Source organism: Triticum aestivum, chromosome 7B (genome assembly GCF_018294505.1).
Source record: "Triticum aestivum cultivar Chinese Spring chromosome 7B, IWGSC CS RefSeq v2.1, whole genome shotgun sequence".
Lineage (NCBI taxonomy): Eukaryota > Viridiplantae > Streptophyta > Magnoliopsida > Poales > Poaceae > Triticum > Triticum aestivum.
The window spans coordinates 62,435,338-62,451,381 of record NC_057813.1 but is presented as its reverse complement, the minus strand read 5'-3'; the positions used below and the strand labels follow the sequence as shown (position 1 = coordinate 62,451,381).

General features: G+C 48.0%; 2 protein-coding genes across 3 annotated transcripts; both read left to right on the top strand.

The window, feature by feature from the left end:
* The first annotated feature begins 788 nt into the window (after positions 1-788).
* LOC123157650 (glutamate receptor 2.8) lies at positions 789-4,942 on the top strand. The gene is made up of 5 exons (XM_044575904.1): positions 789-867; positions 2,017-3,320; positions 3,407-3,719; positions 3,808-4,214; positions 4,298-4,942. Exons 1-5 carry the CDS (start codon positions 789-791, stop codon positions 4,724-4,726), a joined length of 2,532 nt encoding a protein of 843 aa, XP_044431839.1. The 3' UTR covers positions 4,727-4,942.
* A 1,175-nt stretch (positions 4,943-6,117) lies between these two features.
* LOC123159731 (glutamate receptor 2.8) lies at positions 6,118-15,471 on the top strand. Of its 2 annotated transcripts, XM_044577541.1 has the most exons (5): positions 6,118-6,438; positions 13,209-13,660; positions 13,780-14,047; positions 14,160-14,575; positions 14,678-15,471. In XM_044577541.1, the coding sequence occupies exons 2-5, from the start codon at positions 13,283-13,285 to the stop codon at positions 15,191-15,193; spliced, it is 1,578 nt and encodes a 525-aa protein (XP_044433476.1). In that variant the 5' UTR covers positions 6,118-6,438; positions 13,209-13,282; the 3' UTR covers positions 15,194-15,471. The 2 variants fall into 2 exon arrangements, with proteins under 2 accessions (XP_044433476.1, XP_044433477.1); XM_044577542.1 differs by lacking the exon at positions 6,118-6,438 and having other exon boundaries at positions 12,261-13,660.
* Positions 15,472-16,044: the final 573 nt, after the last annotated feature.

Genomic DNA, 16,044 nt, shown 5'->3' with positions numbered 1-16,044 from the left:
TCAGCGAGGCCGAGTCAGCAATGGTGGACCTATAATCTCAGCATTGGGGGTGCCACAATTCAAAATTTACACTAAACATTATCATAATCTCAATAAATAGTTCTAAAATAGCATCAACTTCATAGATATTTAGTGTAACATACATAGTAAAATTTATTTTACAATTTTAGAGGGGTGCCATGGCACCCATAGCACCCTCACTAGATCCGCCCCTACGAGTCCAAGGCGATGCAACAAAGACATCGTTAATGAAGGGGAGTCGGAAGTTGACGAGTTCTAGTGCGGGAGGCTATTGGAGGTAGTCGATGATGGAATCGTGGAGTGGTTTAGACGGAGGGGGCATGAAGAAGGGTGATGACGAGGTAAGGACGGGGCGGAACATGCGATTGGGTTGGTGGCAGACATGGTTGTCATGACGAGGAGGAAGCTGGCGGAGGAAGAAGTGGAAGACAATCCAATGGCTGAAAAAATTGACTGATGCATAATTTCTTTATATAATAAAAATGACCATTGACCTTTGGTAGTAAATCTGTAAGGACATGTATAATGGTTGATAAGATAGGTTTATCTTAAGTCTTGCATGTAATTTAGATATTAAAAAAATAATATCTACAATGGGTTAGCTTTTAGCCTTATCTTCAATAACTAGCTATTTTTAAAAACATGATGAGACATATTATGCTAAGAGATTATCTCTTGTCGACAAGCCTTTTTTTATGAGTTCTCTTTCCTTCATCTCATTTTTTATCCATTGTGACACTCCTAAGATAAACACCATTTTACATGCCATGGGAAGGAGAAGAGGGAGGAAAAGGACATATTTGCCCCTCCGACGCTTTGCAGCGCTCGCCTTCTCCTCCGCGGCCGGCGGCCAGCCAGCCAGCCAGCCAGCCAGAGCCACCATACGTCCCCTCGCCCGTCCACCTCTTCCTCGCGCGCACACCCCCTCCCCGCCCTCCTCCTGCACTGCCGTGCCGCAGGCTTGTCCGCTTCCGCCGCGACGACGTTACAAGCTTCTTGGCTTACCCATGGCAGGCGTCAAGGTCGCGGCCCTGTCGCGCACTCGCGGTGATGCTTCCCGGGAGTAACAGCGATCCGTGCCTTTCCCCAGGTCATCGGATAATCTTCTTGGCGTTCCTTGTTTAGGTGCGTTTTCATCTCTTGTTCATCTTTTTAGCAACAGATCTGACTTTTTTTTTACCAGAGTGGAAAGTATGGTGGAATACTAGAATCCCAAATGATTCTTCATAAGGAAATCAATGTACAAGAGAAATTGCTTTGGGACATTGTTCAGAACAAGTTACAGGAGACAAGCTTAAAACTTGCAGAAATGAGGAGAAGAGTAGCAGGGCAGAGATGAACACAAAATGAACACTACAGCACAGCAGAACAATAGAGTTTCACATGCAAAACACCCCCAGGAGATGATGCATTCTCCAGCCAAGGCGCCGTTTAAGTTTCTATTTTGCCGCGTCCCTCTGGGCTCTGGCCCTGTGCACCCAAAGCTCAACCGGGAGCTTCTTAGACAGTGCGCCATGTGAAGTTAAAATGAATTCGATGGGTCGTGTGCTTCCTTTTGTTCTTTAAAAAAGCTCTTTTATAATACTCCCTCCGTTCGGAACTACTTGTCGCAGAAATGGATGTATCTAGACGTTTTTAGTTCTAGATACATCCATTTCCGAGACAAGTAATTCCGAACGGAGGGAATACATACCTTGACAAATCTCAGCTTTCAATTTTGAAAGCTAAATCCTACTGTATGTTTGGGTCGTGTAGAGCAGAGTGCTCATAGGGCATGCACCTCATGGTATATACTCCCTCCGTCCGAAAAAGCTTGTCCCTCAAATGGATGTATCTAGCACCAAATTAGTGCTAGATACATCCATTTGAGGGACAACTTTGAGACAAACTTTTTCCGACGGAGGGAGTAAAAGACTAGTTAGTAATGCACAAAAGCAGAATACTCTGTAATTTCCCTTTAGTTACTATACTACATATACTATGAATGCTTTGCAGTGACAGGTTTGGGTCCATCTCTGATCAACATTGACTTGACTAATCTCTGTGCTGTGCATTTGCTTGCAGCCGATGATCTGATCAGAACAGATCGAGTACAAGCCATCATTGGGCCTCAAACTTCAGCCGAATCCGAGTTCATTGCATACCTTGGGAATCACACACACACTCCAATCCTCTCCTTGGCTCCAACTTCTGCAGCATCGACAGCTTTCCTTCTGCAGATTGCACCCAATGAGTCCTTTCAGGTTGCTCCAGTTGCTGCTATCCTTGATATGTTCACATGGCGTACCACCACCGTGGTGTATGAAGACTCGCCATATGGAGCTCGCATCCTTGCAGCCCTGTTTTCCGTCCTTCAGGGTTACAACATACGTGTCATGGATAGCATAGCTCTGCCTGTCGGTGTGACTGAGGACTACCTCGACAAAGTACTCTACAATCTCAAGGAGACGCCCACACGAGTGTTCATTGTGCATATGGCCCCAGATCTTGCTGCTCGCGTCTTCTACCAGGCGACTGTCGCTGGTATGATGTCTGATGGCTATATCTGGATAGCCACTTCCAGCATTGGCAGTACAGTGGAGAGCTTGAGTATTGACAAGGTTGATCATATGCAGGGGGTCGTCACCTTCCGACCTTATGTGCAGGCAACTGGCCATATCATGAACTTCACTGCAAGGTTGAAGTCAAGATTTCTGTTAGAGAATCCAGGCATTCACAATGTGCACAACCCGAGCACGCAACTGCTCTGGGCTTACGACACTGCATGGGCTCTTGCCAAAGCAGTCCATATAGCCAGAATGTCCAGCTCAACACCTGGGAGAATGCTTCTCGGCGCAGTCCTCAACACCACATTTGATGGGTTGTCTGGGAGGTTCAGGCTGGTAAATGGACAGCTGGAGCTATCAACACATGAGGTTATTAACATCGTCGGTAAAGGTGCAAGAACAGTCGGTTTCTGGACGCCCGAGTCTGGTATCTTGAAGAGTTTGGAAACGAATAGTGTGAAAGGGCTGAAACAAGTACTCTGGCCAGGTCATCTAGCAATTGCTCCAAAAGGGTGGGACGTGTCATCGAACAGGCGGCCTCTTCGTATTGTTGTGCCTGAAAAACAGGGGTTTAACCAGTTTGTCGAGGTCACCTACAGCCCAACAACAAATAGTTCTACTATCAGAGGCTACTGTATTGACATTTTCGACATGGTCATGAAGAATTTGCCCTATCCAGTGGCCTACCAATATGTGCCAGTTAGTGATAGCTCGCGAAACTATGACAATCTTCTCAGCCTGGTGCATGAAAAGGTTAGTGCAGATTTGGTAGTAGATATCAGGGAGAACATTAGCGAATTATGAGAAAATAACTCTTTAGTTACAACTTACAACTGCAGAAAGCTGATGGCATGGTTGGTGATACGACCATCACGATGAGGAGGATGAATGTGGTGTCCTTCACAAAGCCCTTCACTGATACGGGATTGTCAATGGTAGTGGTAGTGAAGAAAGAAACGGACGGGGGCATGTGGATCTTCCTGCAGCCACTGACAACTACCCTCTGGATCACCAGTCTTGCCTTTTTCTGCTTTACCGGTTTTGTTGTGTGGGTGGTTGAGCACCGAATCAACCCCAAATTCCGAGGCACACCTTGCCAACAGTTTGGCACCGTCTTCTACTTTGCATTCTCGACTCTTGTCTTCTCCCACAGTATGCATCTCCTCATCTCATCTTCACTAGTCCAAGTTCTTTATTTGAAGTATTGGGAATTGACAAAAATGAAACATGTTAATTTTAGAGGAGAAGCTGGAGAGCAACCTGTCAAGATTCATGGTTATCATATGGCTCTTTCTTGTCCTTATTCTTACATCAAGCTACACGGCAAACTTAACATCAGTGCTGACAGTCCAACGGCTTCAGCCGACAGTGACTAGCGTGCAAGATCTCCTAAGAAATGGTGATTACGTGGGGTATCACAATGGCTCCATTGTGCCATACTGGCTTGAGAAAATGGGCTTCCGCAAGGAAATTTTACTGGGCTATAGCACAGTGGAGGAGTATGCCGACGCCCTGCGCAGGGGATCCGGCAATGGAGGGGTGTCTGCAATATTTGACGAGATCCCCTACCTAAAGGCTTTCCTTTCAAAGTACTGTGAAGGTTACACCATGATTGGCCCGACCTACAGGTTGGGAGGCTTCGCGTTTGTAAGTTCCTTCGGCTGGTTAAAGATTTTATCTACTCTAGAATGAGTAGGATTTGAGTATTTGACTTCTGTTGCATGTGTTAGGCTTTCCCGATAGGGTCGCCAATTGTGCATGACGTATCGCAGGCCATCTTATCTCCTGCAGTACAAGAGGAGATGGAACGGATAGAGAAGAAATGGTTCGGTGATCCAGGAGCTTGTCAGAGCAAGAGCAATAGCATCGGCTCGTCCAGCCTTGGCTTCAGCAGCTTTGGTGGGTTGTTCCTCATCAGTGGCACCGTGTCAGGCCTTGTGCTCCTCATCCAACTCGCAATCTTCGTCTACCAGGAGCACGGCAAGCTCTGGGACACATCACTGCATAAATGGTTTCAATGCCTCGATTTCGTTCTTGGCGCCAAGGATTGGAGGTTGCCAATCTTCAACGGGCCACGCATCAGGAATGACGACAGTGTGAATCAGCCTCATGGAGCTACAGGGGCTAGTGCCATGCATGACTTCACTTCTGAGTTGTGATGTTCATGTTGATACTCCCCTGACAGGGGAAAGGTTGAAGCCCGAGCTTTGTAGCAGCTTGGAGCACTAGTTTCAGGTATCAAGATAGGTATTTTATTTCTGGTTACTAGGATAGCATAGTTTGGCGGTTCCCTTTTTTAAAATAGTGTATGCTGATGTATTGAGGGAACAACTTACAGTTGTGAAATTTAGTGAATTTGTTTGGAGGTCATGTAGGAATTAGACCAGTTTTGTTACCCATTGGGTGTTGCCATGACAGGGGGATTAGAATTTTTGCCCCACTTTAGATGGGGTTAAGATCCAATTTCTCTGCCATGACATCCCGCTCATCTGTTATGTTATTTGAAAGCCTAGCAAATTGACTCACTTTTATTTGTGAAGGCAGAAAAAATACCTGATGGGAGACATCTCTTTAGTAATGTAGGATTAGTTGTTGGTCTATTCTTGCCGCTGTTACTACTCATACTCCCTCCGTCCGGAAATACTTGTCATTGAAATGGATGTATATAGATGTATTTTAGTTGTAGATACATCCATTTTCATCCATTTTGATGACAAGTATTTCCGGACGGAGGGAGTACATTTTTCAGTTTTACTTGGATATATACTCACTTATGAATGGAGTCTTTAAGAGGGCAGATGCATTGCATATTGAAGCGCACAAACATTTTCACTATACTTCGTTCTTCTCTCATAGTGGAGTATTTTTGGAACTAGTCAGGATTAGTGAGCTCATTGATTAGTTTTGTAACGAGCATATACCATGGTAACAACTTCTAGCATTCGTTGCCGGCATGAGTTGTTTGGCCTGACATTATCATTATTGGCATTATCGCAGTCTATGACAAGGATTTAATTTATAATTTGTACAAGGGGATTACTGCCAGCCAGCTCTTGAATTCTTGCTGTAGTACTGTTCTACACTTGTGCTGTTGCAGAGAAAGAAAGTAGAGAGAGAAAGAAGAAGGGGTTGCACGAAGAAAAGGGGCGAGAAGAGAATCTGAATTCGCTTTCAGTCATTGACCAACCCAACGGCTCCGTCGACCTCACCTTTCGAGTCTACCTCGCCGTCGTCCCACCCACTGCCTCTGTATCGCCTTCTCCGACGCGACGACCACCAAGCTGAATTGACAGCCTCCAGCCATCCAAGACTAGAAGTGATTGTGCGTGCCCTGATTCGCACGGCTATATACCCCAGGATATTTCCGGGAGCACGTACCAAGCGAAGACTCGAAAGTCATCGTGCTAGCTCTCCGAAGTTTCCTGGAAATTTGGCAACACCACGCTGTGCGGCCGTCCGGCGTATGGGCATGGAGACGACGAGCAGACGGGGACAGTGTATATATTTGTCACGTATCGACCTACATAAACCAACTGATGAACAAGTTATTTGCACCTTGCTAAGCAGTACCAGTGAGTCTTAGCCTTGCGCATGGGCATGGGATTGCCGGCGACAAGGCGCTTGCTCGTGTTCCTCTCTTTGCTCGCGCTTTGGAGCATCGCCGTCGACGGTGCGTCGCAAGCTGCCAGCACGGTGGCGCGGGAGGCGATGGCGCGTGCGCTGGTGCGGTTCGGCGTGGGGAGCAGGAGCCTGACCTGAAATTCCGTGGAGGTCCTGGATGCGTTCTACCTGAAGCAACCAAGCTGCGCCAGCTGGGCGGACCTGCGAGGGAGGGATTCCCGCGGAGAAGCCGTCGCCGCAGCACACGCTGGTAATTAACGGTGAAGCAGCTTTTGATTACTCTACAATACCTCTTAGGCCTCTTTTGGTTTTGCAGGAACTCTATAGGAATGAATTTCTATTTCTACATAGGATAAGAATCAATTCTTCACATTTTAAAAGAAATATGATATTAGCCTATACTCAATGAAGAAATTCATATTCTATACATCAAACATCTCTTTTTCTATAAGATTTGAGATAGATGTCATCTCATTTCTTGCGATATTCCTGACTCATAAGGGGGCCTTAACCAGTTTCGATCATCTCCAACCGGATCAGACTAATCTGGCCCCTCATTAATCCACACGATAATGTTCAGGCGTGTCTGCTTTGTCCATGCGCACGGTCGTTTTTCCCAATTGTCCGGTCACATGCATATAATTAGTAGGGTTGAAGGGGGTGAGAGAAAAAAGAAGATTTAAAGTGGTCTGAGTGAGCCACATCTGATGTGGCGGGCTGTCCAGACACCTCAATATTCTCCTCACATATGAGCTGGGTTTGAGGGTTTGCGTATGGTAGAAACTAGGGTTCTATCAGGTCTAGGCCGGAGGTTGTAGGGGAAGGAGGGAGCTGGTCGTGGGCGAACTCGCAGCTGCCGGCGGCTGGGCGCCGTCGTGCGCGAGGAAGCGACGGCTGAGAGGGAGATGGCACAGGGAAGGAGGTGGCTAGGGTTAGGTCTCCCGGCTCCCTAAGGAAGCCGAGCAAATATGATTGCTTCTTTGCTTGATTAGATTGATACATCTCCTCTCCTTATATAGAGAGGTTTACTTGAGTCTCAAGCCCCTAATAACGATAATTGGGCTAAGCCCCTAATGACGATAAGATAGACTGGGACACAACTAACTAGGCTAAGCCCCTAACATGCCGGTCATAACATTTGTCCCTGCCTGCACAAACAGCTCGTCCTCGAGCTGGAAGGCGGGAAAGCGCTTGCAGAACTCCTTGAGGTGATCAACCGTCACCAAACATCTCCGCGGCAGCTTGGCGGGCAGGTCGCCGAGCCCGGCTGCGAACATCCTCCTCAATGTAGTCCGCAGCCTCCAGGTAGAAGAGTCGCGGACAGATGTGGCCGGGCGCGTAGGGCTCGTCGCAGTTGAAGCACAACCATTGGCGGCGACGCTTGAGTTGCTCGGCCGGTGTGAGCCGGCGGAACAGGCGCGCCGCGGTCGCGGCGAGGGGTGCCACGGAAGCCTGAGCGGGACGACCCTGTGCTGGAACGTCCGGCCCAGCGGCCGGGGGCGGTGACGCCTGCTGGATGGCCACCGCGCGGCACTCGAACGCGCGGGCGTAGTACATGGCCGTATGGAGGTCCTAGGGTCCCCGCAGCTCCACGTCCACACAGATATGATCTGGCAGGCCGCTGACGAAGAGCTCAACCTGCTGGCGAGCCGTCACGCCGGGCGTGTGGCACGCCAGAGCCTGAAAGCGGTCGGTAAAGTCCTGCACCCTAGAGGTGAAGGGAAGACGACCCAACTCCGCCAACTGGCTCCCACGTATTGGCAGCCCGAAGCGAAGGAGGCAGAGCTCGCGAAAATGCTCCCATGGAGGCATGCCGCCCTCGTCCTGCTCGAGAGCGTAATACCAAGTATGTGCGGCGCCTCAGAGGTGATATGAAGCGAGCCAGGTGCGGTCCGACGCGAGTGTACGTTGCCCCCGGAAGAACTCACTACTAGGGAAAAGCCTAGCAGCAGCGCGGGTTTTAGGCCTATCAGTAGCGCGGGCAGGAGCGCTACTGATAAGGCGCTAATGCTTAGCAATAGCGCGCTTGGACCCACGCTACTGCTAAATTGACTTAGTAGTAGCGCTTCTTCAGAACCGCGTTACTGGTAATTAGTAGTAGCGCTTCTCCTTTCCCGCGCTACTACTATTATTTAGTATTTTGTTTCTTTTTTATTTCATGTTGTATTCATACACCTTTACACAAGTTTTCATACAACATGAATTTAGAGATTGTTTTTACATCATAATGAGTTATTACATCACGGGGGGAAAGAACCGCGGATCTGATGTGGCGGGCTGTCCAGACACCTCAATATTCTCCTCACATATGAGCTGAGTTTGAGGGTTTGCGTATGGTAGAAACTAGGGTTCTATCAGGTCTAGGTCGGAGGTTGTAGGGGAAGGAGGGAGCTGGTCGTGGGCGGACTCGCGGCCGCCGGCAGCTAGGCACCATTGTGCGTGAGGAGGCGGCGGCTGAGAGGGAGATGGAGCAGGGAAGGAGGCGGCTCGGGTTAGGTCTCCCGGCTCCCTAAGGAAGCCGAGCCAATATTTGATTGCTTCTTTGCTTGATTAGATTGATACATCTCCTCTCCTTATATAGAGAGGTTTACTTGAATACCGTGCCCCTAATAACGATAATTGGGCTAAGCCCCTAATAACGATAAGATAAACTGGGCCATAACTAGCTGGGCTAAGCCCCTAACATGCCGGTCATAACAGCGTACAAGCCAAACATATATGGATAAAGTGAAAGATCCAAATGGGCATGCTTTCTCTCTCTCTCTCTCTCTCTCTCTCTCTCTCTTGTCCGAGCATTGTCCAGGTTGTTCAGCCCGAGATACATGGGTTTGGTTAAGGGCATCTCCAACACGAATCATCAAATTTTTGGTCGTATATGTTCGCGAACACATCTATACGTGTCTGCCGACAGCCGGCCGGCTCACCAAATTTAAGAGAACACCGATTTTTCATTGATTTTTGAATTACTTATTACATAGCAAATCCCTAATAACTAATAAAACGAATAAAGTCAATCTGATCCTTCCCGCTGGAGGTGAGACCAATGACTCTCGCGTCGGACGCTCCATCATCGTCGTCGTTGTTGCGGAGCTGTCGGCATGTACTTTTATTGGCATCATCGTCGTGATGCTCCAGCGTCTCCTCCTCCGCCTCAGCCTCGGACTTGGCAGCGCTCGCGCTCGATGGTTTGTTGGGTCAGACACGAGCACCGACTGGTTGTTCGTGAGGCCTCCGCTCACGAGGAGCTCCTCCGCGACGGCTGCATGGTTGTGCTTCTCCTCAATTTGAGTCAGTGTCACGTGGTGCTCCTCCAAGAGGGCCAGGTTGTAATGTTTCCCCTCCTGCAATAGTGTGAACCCATCGCGAGTAGTGCCGGCATCACCTCCTCCTCTGCGGCAGGCTCCTCCTCCTCTGTAACCTTCACCATGGCCATGGGGTAGCCCTCATCCTCCTCCATCTCCTCCTCCTCCTCCTCCTACTACTACTCTGAGCTCGGCTTGGGAGAGCTCAGAGGTTGGACACCTCAATGCGAGAATGATGTCAGCGTCCGTGACGCGATCCTTTGCCATGATTTTGGAATGACGCCCCGGGAACAACTGCTTGAACCACGAAGTCGTAGAGCTAGCCATTGCAACAACGGACGGAAGACGCGGATGCGAGCTAGGGCTGGTTGCATGGCAGACGGCGGCTCAGGCGGGTGTGGGAGAAGGGGCTCAGATGTAGGGTTTTAGGTGTGATCAGTCAGCTTTAAATAGCCGGGACATGCGGAGTGGCAAAGACGTTAATGTGTGCATTCAGGGTAGGTTACTCGGTCATTGCGTCGGCGTGAATGCCATTAGGCGGACGGTCGGTCACGTCCAGTATGAATGACCGGAGGGTTGTGGTGTTGGATGGTTGGAGAGGGGTTTGGGGATGGGTCCAAGTTGTTGGATTCCAACGTGGCAAACGACCGGACTCCCGCATAGCTCCCCCGATTTGGGGAGGGGATGCGGGATTTCAGACATGCGACCCAATGTGATAATCCACGTTGAAAACCTGAAGGTGTCCTGGCATTTGCAGGCATTTTGATGATCTATGTCAGAGATGCCATTAGGCCTCTTCCAATGCAAAGGTGCTTAGATGAGGTGCTAAGTGCATTAAATACCTTAGCAACTTAACTCCCCAATGCATAGGTGCTTAACTTATTGTTGCTAAGCTCACTTTATTTAATGAGTTAGCACCTAAAGTCTTTCATGCATTGGTCAAGTTTTTTCATTTAAGTGGTTTGTCTAGGTTCACGCGCTTGGCATTGGTTCTTCCTGGGGTCATCAAAATGCTCATGTCATTTTTTTGCTTATGTGGCATGCTTAACACCTGTCAACGGTGGAGCACTGGGAAGGGCCTTAGGCTCAATTTAAGCATAGCATACTACGCGTACTCTGAGGTGGTGCCGCTGCCTAACTGCACTCTATTCTAGGGTTTGGTGAATCTCAGCTGTTGCGGATCTAGCGCCATGTGGTCTACACCAACATTGCTCGGTTGTGTTTCACCACCCTCGTGGATGCTCCACCCCATTCCGCTTCCGCGCCACCCCGCAGTAAACGTCAATGAGTTGACGGGCTGGTTGGCTGCGACCTGCGCGGCATGGTGGCCGAGTTACCGAGGCTGCTCGGACCGCGTCTTCGAAGTGGGATCAGGGTGCGCATAAACCCAATACCCGAACCCGTATAGCCCGAGCCCAAAAAACCCAAACACTAAATTGGGTAGTAGTTTTAGAAACCCGATTTTTTTTAGCCGTAGAACCCTGAATTTTATTTGGGAAATTCGGATTTCAAGTCACGGTACCCAAAATTATTAAAAGCCCATGAAGTCCTGCCTCCTTGCAGGCTGGCACCAGGCACTAGCGCCTCTTTCCTCTAGGATTTGGCCTCTGCCTCACTGGCTAGCACCAGTTCGCCACCAAGCCACATCCCGACCTGGCCACCACTAGCGCCCACCATTTTCGCGATTTTTTTTCGAAAAGGACCAGTTGGCGAATGCAATTGACAAAAAAAGACCACGTGCAGATTAATCTAACAAAAAAAACCATCCATGCTGTGGCGGTAGGCGGCAGCCAGCCGATAACAGCCAACGCCGCGTCAGAATGGAACGGCGGGACGCAGGTGGGCCCTGCCGCCTTAGGGCGGGGTGGCAGGCCTGCATGGCCGCTGCTGGTACTGTGCTGCGCGACCCATATAAACCCACATGTACAGCTTGCCTATAGTACTACTACGTAGGTACGTGCACAGAAGGACACTCGTTTGTCACGACGGAAAGCAAAGCATACTGTATACGCAGTGAGGCGCACGTGTACGTACTTGCTGTGTGTGTGGTCTGCAGTGTAGTTTCTCTTGTCGCATTCTGACTAGCCCATGCCTAGCTGTACAAAGTTTGGCCACTGATGGATGCATGCACCATTCGCAGCACTAGCAGCGGCCATGCAGGCCTGCCGCCACGCCCTAAAGAGGCAGGGCCCACCTCCGTCCCGCCGTTCCGTTCTCACGCGGAGCTGGCTGTTATCGGCTGGCTGCCGCCTGCCACTGTGGCGGCAGCGGCGTGGCGGCAGGTGCTGGCGCGCCTACCCCCATAACGTGGGTGTCTTTTTTTTGTCAAATTCATCTGTATGTGGTTTTTTTTGTCAAGCACGTTCGCCAGCCGGTCCTTTTCGGTAAAAGAAATCCCACTTTCGCCTCCCTGGGTGCCGGCCACCTCCCGACCTATCCACCACCAGAGACCTTCAACGGGCCACCACTTTCACCTCCCTGTGCCCCGTCGCTACCATCTGCGGTGCGCGCGAGGTTCACCACCATCACCTGCAATGAGGCCGACACCCAGTCTCCCATCGGTTGCCGCCATCACATGAGACACGCGTGACGCAAGGCCACATGCCACAGCCGGTGACAGCGACGGAAGCAAGGGGCGGGACTGCACCGGCCGCAACCCACTCTCCTATCCCACATGTTGCTGCCATTTTTCTTGTTGTGTTAATTCGGGCCATTCGGGACTGAACCCGAACCAGAAATTTCAGGTACCCGATTTTTGGTGTTTCTCTTTTTTGAGAAAAAAAATTGGTATTAGTTTTGAAAACCCAAATTACCTGACCCAGATTTCTGGCTAAAACGATGCCCACCCAGTGGGGAATACTGCAATATAGAAAGGACTAGGATATCCGGCGAATGTCGAAATTTTAGACATGACAAAACAAACATTTTTTATGGAATTTTTTTCGTCAAGGATGGCAAGTTTAGTTGGTGAGTATGAGAAATCCGCCTCCGTACACTTTTCGCCAGGAAATTGCCATGCTTGCAAACTAAATTTGTCATCCTCGCACCAATATAAATTGTCATAAAATATGTTCAATTTGCCATGTCTAATCTAACGTCAGTTTTTCTTCTTCTGAAAAACACGTACGCTTTATTCATTAAAAATAACAGTTACATTATTAATGAGGATGGATACAATTTCACTCACATGCTCCTCAAGCCAATCATCGGGTGGGGAAACTCTATCTAACCTAGCAAGTTCGTAAACAACTTTATTTGCTTCTCTATAACAATGTTCCAATCTACATATAGTAAAACCACAAGCAATATGATAACGATCGTCTGCTGACTGTCCTCTATTCCTCATAATGTCGATGACCTTCAGATTTTTAGCCTTTCCATAGAGAAACGGAGGTTAGTATGTACAAATAGAAAAACTCAACGTGAATCATCGAGTGGAACTTGATGCACATTTTCGCAAACCCCCCTGACAACAACTATATACAGAACATGACCCTTCATCATATCTCTCACACTGAATTTGAGCATTTATCCGTGATCCGACAGTCTGCGTTGGGTAGAGTCTCAGGCCGTCAACCGAATGAACCACACACCTGTAGCACCTGTACCTCACTTAGAACAATGCAACACTCTGGCTGATTTTGTTCGTTAATTCCCTAATTGCTTCCGGGTCATGCAATTTGCTTGGCTTCTTTTGTGATTCATTTGAGCTTTGCAGCCGAGGACCTGAACAAGAATGCCCAAGTGCAAGCCATCATCTGGGACCTTAAGACGCAGAACAATGCAGATCACATGCCACACCTGGCCGACCACAACAACATTCCGGCTCTCTCCTTGTACGGCAGTGATGCCTTCTGGCAAGAAGATCCAGTAAACGATTCCGCAGGCCTTACACTTGGATCAAATGACACCATGATGTTTCTTTATCCAAGAACCGAGAAAATAAACGGCATGAAACTGGATACAAGAAATTCAAGACAAAATCATGAACTTCAGATGATGTTGAATGATTTTGCGAATGTTATTTATCCTATTTTCGAGAAACAAAACGTCACCATGTACAGTATTATTGAAGATCCTCACTCAATCCATCGGACACGCCAAACCTCTTCCAAGATGATGCTTACTGGTGAGCACTATGATGAGCCTGTATGCAGCGTGTCTCCGAGGGTGAGGCTTACTCCTACACACTTGCACCTCATCCTCACGAAGTATTATTTTGTTAACATTTTATCTATTGTGCCTAAATATACATTCTAACCTTTGCTAAATTTCTTGAGGATAAACAGGTGAATTTGGGAGCGGGCGGTGTGCCATACGCACACTCTGGTGCGTCTATGATTGTGCTCGTCGAGGATGAACCATATACAATCAGCTGGACATTTGTAAAGCCACTAAGTAGGAATCTTTGGTTTGCAACCATTATCTTCTTCTTCTATACTGGCATTGTTGTGTGGATGATTGAACTACCCAGAAATCCAGAGTACCAAGGATCAAGTTTGAGACAATGTAGCACTGCCCTCTACTTTGTTTTCTCTACCTTGACGTTTTCTCATGGTCAGCACTTCAACCTGTAACTCCATACAATATTTGATGCATTCTCAGTATTTTCATTAGTTTCTTACCATAGTTGTAAGATAACATAATATTTTGGTTGTTCCATGCACAGGTCAAATTATTAGAAGCCCCTTGTCAAAAATTGTCGTGGTAATATGGTGCTTTGTAGTGCTGATTCTGGTACAGAGCTACACATCAAGCTTGTCATCCATATTAACCACGGAGAGACTCCGTCCTTGGGTGATAGATCTAGACCAGCTCCAACGCAGTGGTGACTTTGTAGGATACCAAGATGATTCATGTGTGCGGTCCTTCTTGATGAATTGTCAAAATATCAGTGAAAGTAGGTTAAAAACCTACACAATGAAGGAAGAATATGCTGCTGCTTTGAGGAAGGGGTCCAAGAATGGAGGGGTGTCGGCTATCGTCGGTGCGATCCCCTATTTAACATCTTTCCTCTCTGATAATCGGTACAAAGATGATTTTATGATGCTTGGTTGCACATACACGACTCCTGGATTTGGTTTTGTAAGCTTCTCAACCTAATGATTTGGTATATTCATGATTTTTCGTTGCAGCGCCATACTGCATTGTTCGGACTACTTGCTAACATTATCTTTTTATGGCCAGACATTTCGTCTAGGTTTTCCACTAGTGCAAAATCATTCAACTACCATCATGAACCTACCAGAAGGGGTTAGCGACTCACAACTAAAAGTGAGATGTTTTGGCACCACTTCAGTGTTGATGGGTGATGACACAGTTCCTGACTTTGGTTCTGCACCTCTCACTTTACAAAACTTCTCGGGGCTCTTCGTCATCACTGGATCCATTTCAACTATCATGATACTGATAGCCATTGTGAGGTTGGTTTATGCCAAATGCACCGGGTCGAGAAACACCGACATGGAAAGCGCCAGGGATAATAGTGTCGAAGACGATCCCCATTCGATGCAGAACGGCTTGGATGACAACCCTAGCCCTAGCCAACAACTCCTCCACGAAGCCGAAGATGATAATTCCCAGGGTGTGCGTAAGAGCGGCCAAAATGATGGGGGTGCTCAGCCTGACCCAGTGCAGCAGAATGTCATGCACGATGGTATCACCCCTGCAGGACACTTCCAGATTGAAACTAACAATGTCTGAGTCAAGAAATGTCCGGGAAGCATCGGATGCAATAGAAATACGCCAAACCTTGGAAGTACTTCTCTCGTCATTGAAGTGATGCTGCGCTCTAAACCTTGGACCAATTAGAATTAGCTTCCTTTTCTCCTTCCCACACTTTTCGAGAGAGAAATTGATGTTCAACGAGTGGATGTGTATATTGTCTATTTAGACTGATATTGCTACCTCACGCATTTGAAGCAACCGACATACTAGAATCACTGGTACAACAAGGTGCTATACACACGGTTTTTAACCCCTTACCGCAACGACATTTGGAACCATCGTCTAGTGAGTATGGGCGATAGGGGGTCCTTTCCATATGACCCAGAAATCGTCGGGGATAGGCCCTCCTGGTGCACAGACTGGGGTAAAATGAGCTCGTGCCCGATTGGGCAAGGCATCGAAACCCAATCGTTTTCGTTCATATGTACATCCCACACGATGAATCCCACAAAAACATTTCTGTTTGTATGTATATCACACACAGTCAATTCAAGGAATACGTTTCCGTTCTTATGTACATCTCACACAGTCAATCCAGGGAAAACATTTCCGTTTATATGTACATCCCACACAGTCAATCCAGGGAAAACGTTTCCGTTCGTATGTAAATCCCACACATATTTATGTATAGGCCCGTGTGTGATAGGTGTAACTACCACACATGCTCTGCCTTGGTTAACCGTTTGCTTTTATCAACTACATCACACACGATTTGATGAAGAAAACTGTGTGGCATTGGGCTACCCGTCACAACCGCTTTTACTACTAGAACCGCTTGCAAAGTTCCATGACCCATTTAGCAGGTTTATTAATTTATAATTAATAAT